General features: G+C 38.1%; 1 protein-coding gene across 2 annotated transcripts in view; it reads left to right on the top strand.

Annotated features, from left to right (window-relative positions):
• POLR1A (RNA polymerase I subunit A) overlaps nucleotides 1-16,228 on the top strand; it is a 36,959-nt gene that overhangs the window by 2,061 nt on the left and 18,670 nt on the right. The window contains exons 3-19 of one of the 2 annotated variants that reach the window (XM_049794394.1): nucleotides 1,273-1,422; nucleotides 1,512-1,619; nucleotides 2,395-2,480; nucleotides 2,591-2,700; nucleotides 4,737-4,823; nucleotides 5,508-5,610; nucleotides 6,084-6,246; nucleotides 7,449-7,622; nucleotides 7,832-7,954; nucleotides 8,776-9,003; nucleotides 10,670-10,924; nucleotides 11,328-11,519; nucleotides 12,308-12,451; nucleotides 12,893-13,076; nucleotides 15,069-15,151; nucleotides 15,286-15,444; nucleotides 15,779-15,877. In XM_049794394.1, the coding sequence (XP_049650351.1) occupies nucleotides 1,273-1,422; nucleotides 1,512-1,619; nucleotides 2,395-2,480; nucleotides 2,591-2,700; nucleotides 4,737-4,823; nucleotides 5,508-5,610; nucleotides 6,084-6,246; nucleotides 7,449-7,622; nucleotides 7,832-7,954; nucleotides 8,776-9,003; nucleotides 10,670-10,924; nucleotides 11,328-11,519; nucleotides 12,308-12,451; nucleotides 12,893-13,076; nucleotides 15,069-15,151; nucleotides 15,286-15,444; nucleotides 15,779-15,877 (2,448 nt within the window). The remainder of the gene's footprint in view (nucleotides 1-1,272; nucleotides 1,423-1,511; nucleotides 1,620-2,394; nucleotides 2,481-2,590; nucleotides 2,701-4,736; nucleotides 4,824-5,507; nucleotides 5,611-6,083; nucleotides 6,247-7,448; nucleotides 7,623-7,831; nucleotides 7,955-8,775; nucleotides 9,004-10,669; nucleotides 10,925-11,327; nucleotides 11,520-12,307; nucleotides 12,452-12,892; nucleotides 13,077-15,068; nucleotides 15,152-15,285; nucleotides 15,445-15,778; nucleotides 15,878-16,228) is intronic. The other variant, XM_049794403.1, reaches the window with a different exon arrangement.

Genomic DNA, 16,228 nt, shown 5'->3' with positions numbered 1-16,228 from the left:
CTGGATCAATGTGGATAGAACCCAACAACCCATCTAGTAAGATGCTGTGTGACATCACATATGTGCCAAATATATGGAAGAATATAGTGTTGCAAGTTTGGTGGCAGCAGAGCGTTGAAAAATGCTAAGCTGTATAGAAATCCATCAGTCTTTTTAATTAAAACAAGCCTGTTGAGAAGATTTCTTGCCACTGGAAGTCAGACACGTGCTTCTCATAGCTTTACAACTGTTGCATTTATGTGATATGTAGGAACCTAATGTAGAGCAGAGATTTGACTTGGTGTGCATCGGTCAGGACAGGTGTTACAAGCTTGTTTTGAAAGCTGCTGGTGATGGTAAAACTGAACATTTCCTCGAAGTGCTTCACGTGGGTGTTTTTTCAAAGGGTCATCTTTTAAATATAAAAGGATTCCTGGCTGTAAGGATAGGATTTGCCTTATTTTGGTCTTCTGAAAGTTAGATGCGTAATCAGATTGTACTTTTTAGCTCTTTCTGGAGTCTGAGGAGTTGGGCTATTTGCAGAGGAAGATTCATCTAGCCTATAACAGGAACCTGAGCTGTGATGAATTTCCCTCCTGAGGTGCCGATCTCCCCATTTACAGTAGCTGGCTCCTGCATAGGCTATTAATTGAGACTAAAAACCTCACTTTCAGATGACTGAAGTTAGATGAGGTCCGTCCCACTTCTAGTCTTGTCCTAGCTTTGAAGTAAAATACTTGTATTTGACCAAGGAATACAATCATGCAGCAGTAATTCCTAGCCTTCAGGCCACTCGTGCTGTGTGCAGCTAGAGCAAATTGTGTGCAGAGATACACTGAATAATAAAAAAACACTGATATTTTCCCGAAGTTTGAGAAGAATGTGGTTGGATGAAGAATCTTGAGAGACACTGGTAGTACTTGTGACCAGAACTTTTCATTTTACTAGTGTAGAGTTTTGGGTACCATATTGTCCTTCGTGGGACAAGCTGTTAGAAGCTGTAATCACAGTGCTACGTAAGAGCAGCCTTGGTCCCAGAGTTGCTGTAGATATGACAAGCTTTTCCGGTATCTGTTATGTAGACAGACTGCAGATAGTTTGTCTACAGATCATGCTTTGCATATGAGTTTGTGTGGTTGAAAGAAATTTTTTCAGTCCTATTTTTATGAACGATTAGTCTAATTTTCCAATTATAGTAGCATTTTATTTAAGTTCAAACAAACCTATCTACTTGCTTACTGTGCAAGCTAGTAAATCCACTAGGATAACTTTTTTTTTGCCTTTTTTTTCCAGAAATTATACCTTCTAATTCGGGGTTCTTGTTTAAATTGTCACATGCTGACATGTGCTCGAGCTGTGGTTCACTTACTCTTAAGTCAGCTGAAGGTTCTGGAGAAAGGGTTGCTACATGCCGTCCATGATCTTGAAGTCATTCTGAACAGGGCAAGTACTGTGTATTTCTCCAGTCCTTTTTGAGTTGATAGTCCTGCGACTATAGAGCTGTCCCAATTTCTTTTATTCTTTTCTCTTAGTTTTTAGAGCAATGTGCAGATGCAACAGGCTCAGAAATTGAAGAAGAGTTAAATCACCATGTTCAGGAAATATTAGGAAGTTATCAAGTAAGAGATCAGTGTTCAAATGTAAGTACAATCAGTACTTCTCCTGGGATCTCAGGTTTTGTCCTCTTAAAATAGCAATGTCATATAAAAATAATGTGATACTGCTGTCAGTACATTACCTACAGATGTTGATACTTCTCTGTATGATGCTCCAGCTGTTTTGAGCTGCAGAACATTTTTGAGAACTCGTGCATACAGCATATTTGCAGATTTACTTACAGTGAAATTTTTAGAGTTATGTAATTGAATTCTTATTTCCATTTAAATGCAGTTTAATGTACTTTGTTAGCTAAGGAAAATATTAGTGAAGAAGATATTTAAAGGTCTAACATCTTAGAGCAGATTTGTTTATAAGCCAAGTTAATTCCTTAATCACTTGTTTCAAAACTAACCTTGAGCACTTTGTAAATCATACATTCATGAGCAGTCAAAAAAAGGTGATTTTTATCAATCTTCTACCTTCTTAAATCATCATTAGAGAAAAGCTTTAAAATTCAGTACTGACTTGAAAAATGAAGACTATTGATGAAATAAAATTAAAAAGGAGGGTGGTGAGCATTGAGGGGGTGTACGTTTCCAGCAAATATGGGAGGATGATGGCAGAACACTAGGGATCAAGGCATGAATTAAATCAATAGAAGGATGTGTGTGCATTGATACTAATAATGTTTGTGTTGATGGTTAAAGTTAATTGTATAGTGTTTAATGAACTCTTCATGTCAAATGTTTTTAATTTATTTTTATGATTTTCATTATATTTAAGGTTTGGGTTTTTTTCTTATTTTTTCTTTATCAGGTCAAAAATGTGTGTGAGTGTAAAAATAAACTGATTACACAGTTCTGGAAAGCACAGATGAGTTCAAAGAAATGCCCAAACTGCAAGTAAGTTTAACTACATGAGGAAGTAAATAGCTGGTGTAAAGTTAAATTTTGTGAGCATTTGTATCAACTTTTATCTGCCTTTCCCGGTTTTCTTTTTTTTTTCCTTTAAGATCTAGAAGATCACTGGTGCGAAAGGAGCATAATAGCAAGCTGACAGTAACCTATCCTTCTACAGTGCACCATAAATCAGGGGAGGAAGGCATTCTGGATGAGCCAGCAGGTAAAATTTTTGTCTTCTACTCAAATACGTTTGCACTTATTTTCCTGTATTTAAGGTGCACAGATTCCTAGCAGTGACTATGCACTCGTGACTCATTTATAAAAAAATTAAATAAAACAATAAGCTCAGCAGTAAGGGAGTACCCAACTCCATTAAATTTCTCTATTTGCAAGCCCTCTGTGCTTTTGCAGCTTTGAGTGCCTGTATGTCAGGAAAAGAAGTACAAAAGCACAATCTATGTCAACTCTAATGTGGTTTTGGGAGTTTCATTTTTGGCAGGTAGATGATTTTCTGCTAGATTTTTAAAATAGAGAGACTAGATAAAAAATCAGCTAGAGGGAAAATGACCAACCTTATTTCAGAAGGGAAATCAGGTAATCCTAAGTCTTATGGAAGAATTTCCTCTTAAAGAAGAAAGGACAGAAAAGAAAGTAGGTGACACTTTCCAGTCTTAATTAACCCAATGTTTGGATCACTTTAAACTTATTTTTTTGTCTTGTGGTATCCTTGATCCTTTACACAGGATGTGGGCTATTTAACCCTTAGAAAAGATTTATATAGAGAGCTTTTTCCATTTGCTGGTCTGTGGTTTAAATACTAGATTAAATCTCTGGAGTTGTGACTAAAGAAGCGCAACATCAGTGAAGGGTTTTAAAGTAGAAAGGTCAGATCTCTGCTTTAACATCCTATCCATAACACATTTAGCATCCTATTCATAACACATTCAACAAAGGCAGGAAAGTTTGCATATCCCAGCATTACTACTTTTGAGTGACAACTGTGATTTCACTCCATTAAATTGTAGGGTACTACTTTGGGCTTTTTATTTGAGCCCCTTTAGGACTGTTCAAAGTCTGGGAATGTGTTTCGTTGTGCTAGTGAAGAAAATAGTTGATCTGGAAAGTCTGAGTTGCCAGATTTGGAATACCTTGCCTTCCCACAAAAAGCTTCAAAACTAGCCATATTCTCGCAGTCTCTGTTAACATTCACAGCTAAAGTATGAGTAAGAAATACATTCCTCCTCTCAGTGTTCAAAGACCAAGGCTGTAACACCGCTTGATGACTTTAATTCCAGTGAAGTATTACACCTTCTGAAATAGGATGGGCTATACAGTTATGTACGTTCTGCCTAGCTTGTGTCACAGTTGCTCATTGTATTGAATCCTGGAGGGAGTACTTTTAACCTTGGCATTGATGCATTCGTGTTTAAGGGATGAAAGGGGTTTTTATGTGAAGGAAGGGGGAATTGAAGTTTCAGTGTGGAAAAATCTGGATTTCTGGACCTTAGCCAAAAGAAGAGTAGGAAACCTTACCTGAGGTCTTGGGAGAATTGCTTTTCATCAAGTCATGTACTCTGGCTTCCCTGGGACACAAGGGGCTGACCTGCAAGAGAGGTGGTAATTGAGACCTAAAATCTTGGGGGGGGGGGGGGGGGGGGCGGGGAGGAGGGAGGTTGGTTGGTTTGTTTTAAAAAATGATCTTTCTGCTTTTCAGTAGCAAAACCACGTGTTTTTCTTCCCTGCTGAAATACAGCTAGCCTAGTATAATATAGATGGATTGCTGACTATTGCTATTGTCTCATCCAGTTGGGTATTTCATGGGAACTTTGATCTCACTGGTGATACTTGAATCCTACTTCTGTGTTTTCCAGCTGCAGGTTGACTCTTGATTTGTGTTTTGGTCAGTGGATGAGATCATTTGAAGAAGGGGTCCAGCTCACCATTAATCAAATAAAGCATACACTTTATGTTAAAGTTGAGTTTTGTTTCAATTACTTGTATTAATATCCATTAATCACCGAAATGGCTTATTTTTTCATACTGGGAACGCTCTTTCTTTAGTTAATTTCATATTCCCAAAGCAAACATTTCAATGATAATTCTAATGTAGATGTTAGCCAGTATTTCCATTCCTTCTCTGAGCTGGAAGAACTTACCATTGTAAGCAAAAAACCCAACTTTCAACATAGTATCTTGTGATTTATTTTTTTAAAATTATTTTTTAATTATTATGGTTTTTATTTATTTATTTTCCAGCTATTGATGAAAGCCAGTTAGGGAAGAGAGGATACCTGACACCGATGACTGCCAAGGAATACATCCTGGCTCTGTGGAAGAATGAAGGTAATGGTTGTTAAGAGCAACATTACTTTGTTTTCTGTATCACTTAAGGGGCAAAGGTTGCAACTGTTCCTGTATGAACACCTTGCCAAATCTTTGCCTTTTGCCTTAAGGGCTTCTGGCTGCAAGATAGATTTTGTGACAGGAGGACTGGTAGCTAGTGAATGCAGAGAGCTGGATTCAATGAATAGTTTGATCAACTATTCTCAAATTATGGCTCCCCACAAATCACGATTGTTGTTTACAGAGAATTTGATGTTTGTATGGTGCCGCACCTAGTATTCCCCACAGTTACATTAGTTAAAGACTGAGAATGTATTTAGTGGTCTCTTCTTTTGAGTTCCCTGTGCTCTGAATCCGTCTGCAGTTGCCAGGAAAAACCAAAACAGTTTCATGTGTCAGTAACAGCTAGTAGCTCGAAACTGTTTCTTCCTGCTGTTTTGCTTTTTTCTTTTGCTATACTCTATATTTCTGTTCAGAGTTGTTTCTAAAAAATTATGTGTATGACCAAAAAGAACAATGGCAATTCTTTCTAAAATATGCCTAAATGTTTTTATTTTAAAGAAGCTTGCTAGTGTTTAACTTAGCAGATTCTTTCGACTTGATTGCCCAAATGCATCTCGGGGTTTGGATACCCAAACAATAGCAGTGATAATGAGTTTTATCTTTTCTATTGTATATTTTTAGGTTTCTTTTTGCGTTATCTCTTCCCTGGGATGGATCCCCATGAAAGTTCAGGATTCAGTCCAGACATGTTTTTTTTAGATCTACTTGTGGTTCCACCTTCAAGGTAAAATTTCCCCAAAAAAACTTTTGTAGAAATCATGGGGTTTAGCACATACTTTTTGCAGGAGTTGGAGATGCAAACACCTGTAGTACAGACACTGGTCTGCTGAAGTGTCAGTTGAGTGGTAAAAAAAATAAATAATAAAAATCACAGCAGTAACTGATGATAAGTTTTATTGTAACTTCAAATAAGTTTGTTAAAGGACTAAAATACTAATTATTTAAAAAATGTATTTTAGTATTAGTATTTTAAGTTATTATAGAATATTATAATCGTATAGTATGGGTAGAATTTTTTGTTAAGGAATCATTCCTCTTTTATGACTGTCCCAGTATAATATATGAATTTTTAAATGCTTACAGTTAGTTTATAGGGATTATTTTTCATGCTTTGAGGACTTTGCTTAGAATGTTTGAGGTTTATCATGGTACTTTTCAGTGGCTTTAATATTCTAAAGTAATTTTTATCTGCTCTAGGTATCGTCCCATAAATCGTGTTGGAGACCGACTGTTTACAAATGGTCAGACTGTGAACTTGCAGGCTGTCATGAAAGATGCCAAAATGATACGGAAGCTCTTGGTTCTCATGGCAAAAGAACAATGTCAGCCAATAAAAATCGCAGAAGAAGAAACCCAAACAGTAAGAATTGCTCATTACTTTATTCTTTGCTTTTTGGATATGTGAGTTGAACTCAGGTGGGCTCCTGTTTAAACTGTTCCAATAACAGTTTTTGCCTGGGCAAAATGGAGTATGTGCCATTGGAGATGTTCTCCATAGCTTTTTTTTTTTTTTTTTTTTTCCCTCTCATGCCTCTTTCTGCTCACCCACCTGGTGCAAAGGGAAAAATATTTCATGCAGACTCCTTTAGTCATGCTTTTTGTATTAGATTACTGTATATGAGACGTAATGGGCTCCTCTTACTGGAGGAAGCACAAACAGTTCACAATAAAACTTTTCCAGCATCTCATTGAATGAAAAATGATGGGCGGAAAAAAGCCACTTTATCTTCTAAGCCTAGTAGAGTCAATTGTGATCGTGGTTATTTTTGACCATTGATGTCTAAATAGAACCAAAAAATTCACAAATAACATTAATTAGTAACAAAGCTTGTTTGCTGCCGACCAGTTCACATGGTCATATAGTGGTAAATAATAATGCATGTCACCATGTCTCTCTTCATATTTGTTCATGAATTGTATTATTGAGGGTTCTTTGATACTGGACTTAGTTTCAGCTGAACTTGATTTACATCTTAAGTGTAAAACATTTTGAAAATATTTTTAGTTACTCAGAATTTAGCCACTAGGTGGAGATATGTTCTTAAAACATTTGGCAGAAGGTTAATGCATTTCAGATGTGACTGCTATACCAACTTTTAGACTGTGAAAATAAAGTGATGTAGGTGATAAAAGCTCTTGAATTTACATTATTTTTATCTAAGAATAGGACTTTCTGATAGCACAGTGATTTGTAGGATAGACTGACTCATCAGTAACATCTAATTTGGAAAGAGGACTGTCACTTACCAGGAGATGATTGATTAGCAATCATCTTTTAAAATCCCACTGGTATATGTAGCTGTGGTGTTTGGAGACCTCCCATCCAAGTCAGTTTCTAAAGCCTGACAAGCAGACTTCTCTGAGACACTTGGTTGTAATAATTCAAAAGTTAAAAAGCATTAACAATGTAAAGTTTTTTTTTTTTCCCCTAAAAAAAAGTGTCTTCAATGAGGTGCAAAATAGTGGCCAGTGTTTCATTTGCTATTTAATACTATAACTTCAGCCTAGTAAATAAAAGGTATTTTTTTGTTAAGTCCACGTTTCTAATTTCTGTTTCTGTAGGAGACAGGAGAGAATAATGAACCTCTGGACCATTCTGTCCTAACAATGATTCCAGGACAGACCCTTGCAGATAAGCTATACAACGCTTGGATTCGTCTTCAGAGCCATGTTAACATTGTATTTGATAGTGACATGGACAAACTAATGACAGAAAAATACCCTGGTATTCGTCAGGTGGGTAGCAGGCAGAATCTTAGATACTCTGGACTTCGTGTGTCACAGACAGGTAAAAAAAGAGAATTTGATGGAATAAGAAGAAAGTGAAATATCTGTGATTAGTATGTAGGCATTTTCATGATACTCATCACTGTAATACCTAGAGAATCTGTCTGATGTTGCATGCTTTCACATTTTAATCATTAACTTAACTTCTGTTTTCAAAGCTATTAGAAAAAAAGGAAGGACTGTTCCGCAAGCACATGATGGGAAAGCGTGTGGATTTTGCTGCTCGATCAGTCATTTGCCCCGATATGTACATTGGTACCAATGAGATTGGCATTCCTATGGTAAGAATAAATAAAGGAGTGTTTCTTTTTGGTGCAGCTGGGGACTGAACTACACTGTAACACTTTCAGCTACATAGCAAGTAGTTTAAAATGTAGAGATTTTCTGACTTATCTGGACTCTTTCCTCCCCAATGTGTCATAGCTGTATGTTACTACTGTGTGTTAATAAAGAAGGAGCATTGAAGAGCAGGAAATTCTTACCGTTATACTGAACACCACATCTGGGAAAGAGGATTAAAAACAAAAAAAAGAAAAAGCTGTACTTTCTTTCTGGGATTATGAATTGGAGCAAATTTTATAAGTAGATCCAGTTTCTCTTGTGGTCTTTGTACAGCTATGGCAGCCTTTAAGAAAAGGCCATAATAACATCACCAACTTCATTCATCCCTAATGATTTTTAACCACAAAGAGATGACACCAAGCCTGAATTTGAGCTTTTCATTATATCATCTTTTCTGCTTGCCAATCTGCAAATAGTGGACCTGGTGATAATGCACTTTTTCTCTGTATTTGTTGGTTTGTTTGCAGAATCTAAAGTCATGCTTTCTTTTTTTAATAGCTGATAGAGTTTTCCTTTTCTACTGCAGTAGAAAATCGTAAAAAGGATATTGTTTCTATTCTTATGGTAGAGGATTTTGAAACAGAAGTGTATTTATTTGGCATGACAGTAGATGGAGGAGGACATGCAACCAAGAGCTTTAAGTAATTTATGTTTACATTGTATGGGTTAATATTTGACACTGTTTTCTCAGTGGCTTAGTACTGTTTTAAGCCAAAGTTGAACAACTTGTTATTTCTTGACTCTTCTCCCTCCTGTCTAGGTATTTGCTACCAAACTGACTTATCCTCAGCCAGTCACTCCCTGGAATGTCAAAGAGCTGAGGCAGGCTGTCATAAATGGCCCAAAGGTTCATCCTGGGGCCTCCATGGTCATTAATGAAGATGGATCTCGTACAGTGTTGAGTGCAAGCAGCTTGACCCAGAGGGAAGCCATAGCTAAGCAACTCCTCACTCCTTCTTCAGGCGCGCCCCAGTCAGGACTGAAGATTGTGAGTACAACAAAGGGCTTGTCGGAGCCCTCCTACCTTGTGGTGGGGTTTTTTTAAATAATAATAATAATACTATCCTTGCTAGTGATTCCACTCACAAAGACTCCCAGGGCAGGGTTATCTTGTCTTTTAGTAGGTGGCTAAGGAAAAGTTGGAGGGTGTGTGGGAAGAAAAGCTTGATAATTTTTCAAATTCTAAACCCAATTTTTCCATCCTGAATTTTACTCTTCTATTAATATGCCCTGTATGGCATTCATCGTGCCAAGATGCGGAGTAGTCTTTCTTTTGCAGCTGAGTATTCTTGGAAAGTCTTAGAAGTATGGAAGATAAAATATTGCTTTCATTTTATGCTTTTATGTCCCCCTGCCTCCCCATCCTTCTCAGCAAATTCTATCTTATTTCCTCTCCTTTTGAAATATTAAATAGGTTCTGTATTTGGAGTGGTTTTTTGGTGGTAGTTCTGACGACCGAAGTTCAGTATACTTGTAGAATAGGTACAACACAAGCAGTTGATGTGATGTGCCTTCCAGGAGTGGGGTGCCGGTGAGTATGTATGAAGTAGAGTCCTCTGTTCTATGTCAGCCGTGCTGGTAGTGGCACTGACCAGAGGAGGAGTGGTCTGTGTTTTAGAGCTGACTGCTGTAACCTGGGATCCATTTTCCCATCACCATCTCGTTTTACACATGGCAAAACAAGAAACAACCACACTGATATCCGTCTGTTTGTACAGACGTTAACATTTTTGAAATGCGTAGTGCTTATATCAGTTGTTTCTTCGGAGCTGCTGGAGGGTTTGAGTTCTCTGTCCTATAGCTTAATCAACCTTTGAAACTTCTTAATAACTGTATCTCCATCCCTTGCAAGAGTTGAGAACTTATTATTTAGCTACTAGGGCAAAAGTTTAGGTGATGAATAGTCTCTTCACAATGTCTGTTATGTATACCTCTGTCTCTAATAGAGGCATGGTAGAGATTTAATATTTAAGACTGAGTATTTCTGTGATGTCACTTCTCTTAGAACCTGTCACAGAGGTAAACATAACAGTATTTAGACTGTGCAAACAGCTTATCATACTATTGTTGATAATCACTTGAATGGATTTAGGAGTGCTACTGACAGAGAAATGAAAATGAGACTGTTTTGCAAGACTGTTCTAGATAAGAATATACTGTGCTGTACTCAAACCTTGAAATTATAACCCTGAGATCCCTGGCCTCTGCTTCAGCTACTGGGTCATATTACCTTATTCTAGGATGTCTGGTGCTGGGTGTATGGTGATAGGTATTATCAATTCAGCCCAGTGGGCTTTGGATAAATAGTTTATTTTCTCATTTACAAATGGCACAGTTTTCTTTCCTTTTCAGTCTGTGATCCCTGTATTGCCAAGGGAGAGGAGAGATTGGTAGAGCATGGCTTGCATGCTGTGAACTTGGGTTGATCACTGTGGTTTGTGGGAGTTAATGGAGGATATGCAGCCTTAAGAGTGTGGTTTGATGGAGAGCAGAGGGCATTCAGGGGCGAATAGTCTTGACTTTCTTACAGAGTTTTGCACAGAACATTAATACTAGAAAGAAAATGTTTTGGATGTGTGTGTATTTTAAGACGCAGTCTTTTCAGAGGCATGCATGGAAATGCCTTGTAGGCAGCAACCGAAATTCTCTTGCAGGTATGTCGACATATTAAAAATGGAGATGTCCTTTTACTGAACCGCCAGCCCACTCTTCATAGACCCTCCATCCAAGCTCACCGGGCCCGAATACTGCCTGGAGAAAAAGTGCTGAGGCTTCACTATGCCAACTGCAAGGCTTACAATGCTGATTTTGATGGTGATGAAATGAACGCCCATTTTCCACAGAGTGAGCTGGGTAGAGCAGAAGCCTACACCTTAGCCTTTACCGATGAACAGTATCTGGTTCCAAAGGTAAGTAAAACTGTCAGGTAAATTTATTCCTATGCAAAACCACTTTAATTTTTTTGTGTGTTTGTTTGGTTTGGTTTGTCTGATGAGAATGAGTGTTTTTCTGTTGTTTGTTTTTTTTTAAATTTAGTTTTGAAATTTATTCCCGGTTTCTGTTCTGTCTCCACTTGTGGTTCTCTTCATCTAAAGAAGTCTCAGCACATCCAAACAGTCTCGTTCCTTTTAATGTCAATGTCCAGAAGAGATTTAGCAGAGGGCTGTGCTGATGAGTTCTTTACAAATGACTTTAGTTCTTCTGTACAGCTTGAATAATTTTGGAAGCTGCTAGCACATTACTAATTTTCCACACCTCTGCCCCCCCCCCCCCCCCCCCCCCTTTTTTTTGTTGTTGTTGTTGTCTCTTTAGGATGGGAAGCCACTTCCTGGCTTGATCCAGGATCACATGATTTCTGGAGTCAGCATGACAATCCGGGGCTGCTTTTTCACCAGAGAGCAATATATGGAGCTTGTTTACCGAGGACTAACAGACAAAAAAGGAAGAATTAAAGTCTTTCCTCCTGCCATTATGAAACCACAACAGTTATGGACGGGAAAGCAGGTAGTTTATTGGGTTAAAGAATGCTGGTCGTTCCAAAGTAAACAGAATGCTAATGTTAAAACCAGTGCTGCTGAGGGTTGCTGAAAAGCCAGATCCCATCATCTAATCAACACCACATAGATGCTGGTGTGTGTTTATTGAGCTATGAGAGTCATCTTTCATTTCAAATGACAGTATTAGAATAGTGCTTCTACTTGCTGCTCTGAACAGTGTTGCAGATAGAAGTATAATGCTGCAGTTTACAGGCATGGGAGCAGAGAAGGAATTTGTTGATCATAGTAAACTAGGTTATGCCAGTCAGTGCTTTTAAATCTCTGAACTTAAAGGGTGTAGGTAAATATTTGACTTTTTGGTTGAGACCATCATTAGGTTGATGTAATACCTGGGAAGCCCAAGTGAGTGCTCCATTTTCTACTATTTAGGAGAGTTTAACATTCAATCCAAATATTATGTCTCATAGCAGAATAGGGGAAATTCTCTGCCAGTTTTTCCTATAAAACCCAACAGACAACTTTTTTTTTAATATATATATATAGATACATAATTATTGGAAAAATCTTTGGTGCCATATGTTTCTGAATAATTATGTGTCTCAGCTCATTGATCTTTCAAAGGCTAGAGGATATTCCTGTCTTGTAAACTTCAGATTTCTGAGCTTTTAAAGGTTTGCTGTCAGTGGAAAAAAATACATATAGTATGTTGCTGTTCTACTTCATGCCAAATTCTTCACCTTGAGAAGGGAATATGGGAAGTAAATAGTTCCTGCCACTCTTCCTGCTTCTTTATAGGTTGTTTCTACATTGTTAATAAACATCATTCCAGAAAACCACATCCCACTGAATTTGACTGGGAAAGCTAAGATTGGTGGAAGAGCCTGGGTAAAGGGACCTGCAAACAGATGTCTAAATCTTGATTCAATGTGTGAATCTCAGGTATGCTGGGGCAGCAACTTTGGAGGCTGGGCTGGGATGTATTGTAATAAAATTGTGTATACAGTAGAGGAATGGGAAGGGGAAGCAGGCAGATGAAAAGGTTAAAAACAGATATTCAGTTACTGCAAGATTAGAGGATAGCCCTGGGGGTCAGGAAGAACTCTGTACTGACCCTGACTGATACAGATTCCATCAGTTTTTGTTAGACCATGTGTCCTCATTGTTTGACTTTATAGGTGGAAAAATACAGATGGTGTTAGAAGTTCTATTTCTGCTATAAATTCTGGAAGTATAGATAGCCTGACCATATTTAACTCTTCACCAATATGTGGGCTTTTTAAACTTAAACCTGTTTTCATGTAGATTACACAGAACAATCTGTAGAGATCATAAGATCATCAAAATTTCTGTGTTCATGAATAGCTGTGTTTTATTTTTCAGGTTATTATGAGAAATGGGGAATTAATGTGTGGAGTCTTGGACAAAGCTCACTTTGGCAGCTCTGCCTATGGCCTGGTCCACTGTTGCTATGAAATCTATGGGGGTGAAACCAGTGGGAAAGTGCTAACGTGTCTAGGACGCCTCTTTACTGCTTATCTGCAGCTGTACAGGGGATTTACAATGGGTGAGTAACACAAGGACTAATTCACCAGCGCTGTAGTGCAGCACCTCCTAAGATACAGAACAGACATTGTTAGGCATAATACATGCTAAGAGTTCTGTAAATAAAAGTTTGCAAAACTGACCTTGAGTGGGATAGCTGTTTGCCAGCCTATTTTTGGTCTTTTTTGTTCTGGTTGATGCATAGCTGGCCTTCTAACCATAAAGAGAAAGTATAATCTTGAGTATGTCCATCAAGTCCTCTCTTCTGTTCTGCCTAGTCAAAGCACACACAGTCTAAATGTCTTGTGTTGAAATTTTGTTTAGATCAAAAGATCCTATGAGTCTGTTATTTTTACTTCTCTGAAAAAGAATTGTTGCATAGAAGCCAGAACAGCTGATAAAGCGAGGTGGAAGAACTTTGAGGGGTTATTAATAAAGTCTTGCATATCTCATTCTATTGTAAATCTTTTGGTAAACGTTTGACTTTCATTACAGCTTTGCAAACTGATACAAAAAATGCACTTGGCATGCAATAAAAATTTGACCCTTACTGTACTCTTTCTTCTTGCAATAGTTGAAATATTTCAAATTACAATGTAGAGCTTTACAAGATGTTTTTGTACTAATGAAATACTTACAGTATGTAGCAGCAGGATGGTTTAAATTGGCTTTGTCTGAAGGCAAAATGTGATCACTTAGAGTTATGTAGGCACGGTCAACTGGTAGACAGCAGTGGTGAGGAACCAACAGACTGCTGTGAGCCAAGGAAAAGGGAGGGACATCAGCTGAGATGAGGAAGGCGATTAATTAATGGTAAGACACAGAAAATATGTCTAGAGAGAAAGGGTGCAAAAACTAGTTAGGAAAAGATCCTGGGATCACCAGGTAGTTAAAACATAAGAGAAGTGAGACTGGAGCAGGAGTCTGTGATTTGGTGAAGATGAGACGATGTGGGACTGAGCAAGATGAGACTTTGGGGTGAGATGAATAAGGTTCAGGAGTAGCAGATAAAGTAGAAGAGACAAGGATGGAATGAGAAAAGGAGAGCAGGGCTGGAGAAAAAGAGTAAAAATAGAGGGACATGTGACAGGGCTGTAGGCTACTTTGCCTTCTAAATGTGTGTGCAACTCACTAGTAAAGTGTCCCACTTGTGCCCCTACAACTGCTGTACACTTAACCTGGGACAATCTTCTGGAGGTGATCTAATGCAGCTCCCTGCTCAAAGAAAGTCCTGCCAGATGAGTCTGGCAGATGAGCTTGTGCAGAGCAATGTCCAGTCAAGCTGGGAATATCTCCAGGGATGGTGATCGTACAACCTCTCTGAGTCCCTGTGCCAGCATTTAATCATATTATGTTGTCAAAATTTTTTTTCCTCTTGAAGAAAATTTTGTTTCCTTGTATCTTTGAAGGACAAACACATCTTTCAGCCTCTCTTTATCCATCATGTGCTCCAGCCATTTTAGTGACCACTTTAGTGACTTTCACAGGACTCCTTACAAATAGCTTAAGGAGTTAGGGTTCCAACATTTGATTTCTTCTAAACTGTTGTTCTCCTGGTCCTGTCATCACAATGGTCTGTATTTTTGGTTTACCTTTTTTAAAAAGCTAGGAAATGACAGATTCTGCAAAGTTTAGCTAGTAGGAACTTTGAAGTGGATGGAAGAGAAAAAACAGTTTGATGTGGCTGGCCTGTAACATTTGTTTGTGCAGGTGCACCAATTAAGATTTTATAGACACTGTTGAAGTTAAGACTTCTTAACTTAGGGAGTTGATTTTGCACCCTTAATGCTTAGCTTAGTTGATGCTGCACTGGTTTTTTGGTCCCTCAAAAAGCCATTCAGATTTTTTTTTTCTTATCAAACTGCAGTTAGCCTGATTTTAACAATTACTATTTCTTTAATTGTGACTTCCTTTTCCAGCTCTTTGCTCTCAAAATCCCTGACACCAAATATGGTTCCTTCCTCAATTCTTTTTCATTTTTAGATCATTATGTGCTCTATCTCTCTTTTAACAGGGATTGAAGATATTTTGGTTAAACCTGAAGCAGACCACAAAAGACAAAAAATCATTGAAAAGTCAAGCCAGCACGGTATTGAAGTAAGTCTGTCTTGCAGAAGTTCCACCCCCAACTCCTCCCCCGCTCCCCCCCCGCCCAATTAAAAATTTTTGAAATCCTGCCCTGTTTAATCATGCCTGCTTAGCACCTAAAAATGCCCATATTTTACTTTCAGGCTGTTAGAGCTGCTCTTAATTTGCCAGAAACAGCATTGTGTGAGGAGGTCCAAGGGAAATGGCAGGATGCGCATCTCTGCAAAGACCAGAGGGATTTTAACATGGTAGATCTGAAATTCAAGGAGGAAGTAAACAATTACAACAATGAAGTTAACAAGGTTGGCATCGAGGCATCTGTGTATACTAATCTTGTTTGGAGACTTTGTTATTAAGTTAATTTAATGTCGGTGAGGGTTGCATGACTTTTCTGGAGGCTGAAGCTTTCCATCTGGCCCCAGCATGAGCTTCACATACTGCCTCACCACCTCAACCTTGTCCTCCCTGAATGAGAAGATGGCTTAATATTCAAGACGCTTTTAAAATTATAAGTAGGAATGCTTGTGATGACTCCTTGTTTCACTTTCTTAAAGCTTTCAACAGGAATTGCTTTGGTTTATTATTTTATTAATAATGGTTTTGTTTTGTTCCCTTTACCCCATCACAACTCTTTAGGTTTGTATGCCCCATGGTCTCCACAGGAGCTTTCCAGAGAACAATTTGCAGTTGATGGTGCAGTCAGGAGCCAAAGGGTCTACTGTAAATACAATGCAGGTAATGATAGCTAGAATATCTGCATGTGTTGATGTGATTTGTCCTAGAACGTAAGCTATTGAGAAGCTCTTGTGTGGATATCTAGTAGCAAAGCAAGATTTTTATTCTGGGCTTTGGGAATAGAGGCCTTTGCCATGAAAAAATTTTAGAAGAATGTAATAAAGACCTCAGTGGGTGATGGAGGAGAGTCAATGTTTATTATAACCTTCTATTTTTGAATCAGTTCTTGGTACATTAGGATTTATAGAAACAGCAGACCTTCTTCTTGGAAGGAATGCAGCAGATTATACAAACAAACCTACTGTAGGAGAGAACTTTTCCTGGCTTCTGTTGGAGACTGACCCCTCTGTT

The sequence above is a fragment of the Accipiter gentilis genome, chromosome 3 (assembly GCF_929443795.1).
Source record: "Accipiter gentilis chromosome 3, bAccGen1.1, whole genome shotgun sequence".
Taxonomy (NCBI): Eukaryota; Metazoa; Chordata; class Aves; order Accipitriformes; family Accipitridae; genus Astur; species Astur gentilis.
The sequence above is the reverse complement of the archived record's forward strand: the minus strand, read 5'-3'. Positions and strand labels throughout refer to the sequence as shown.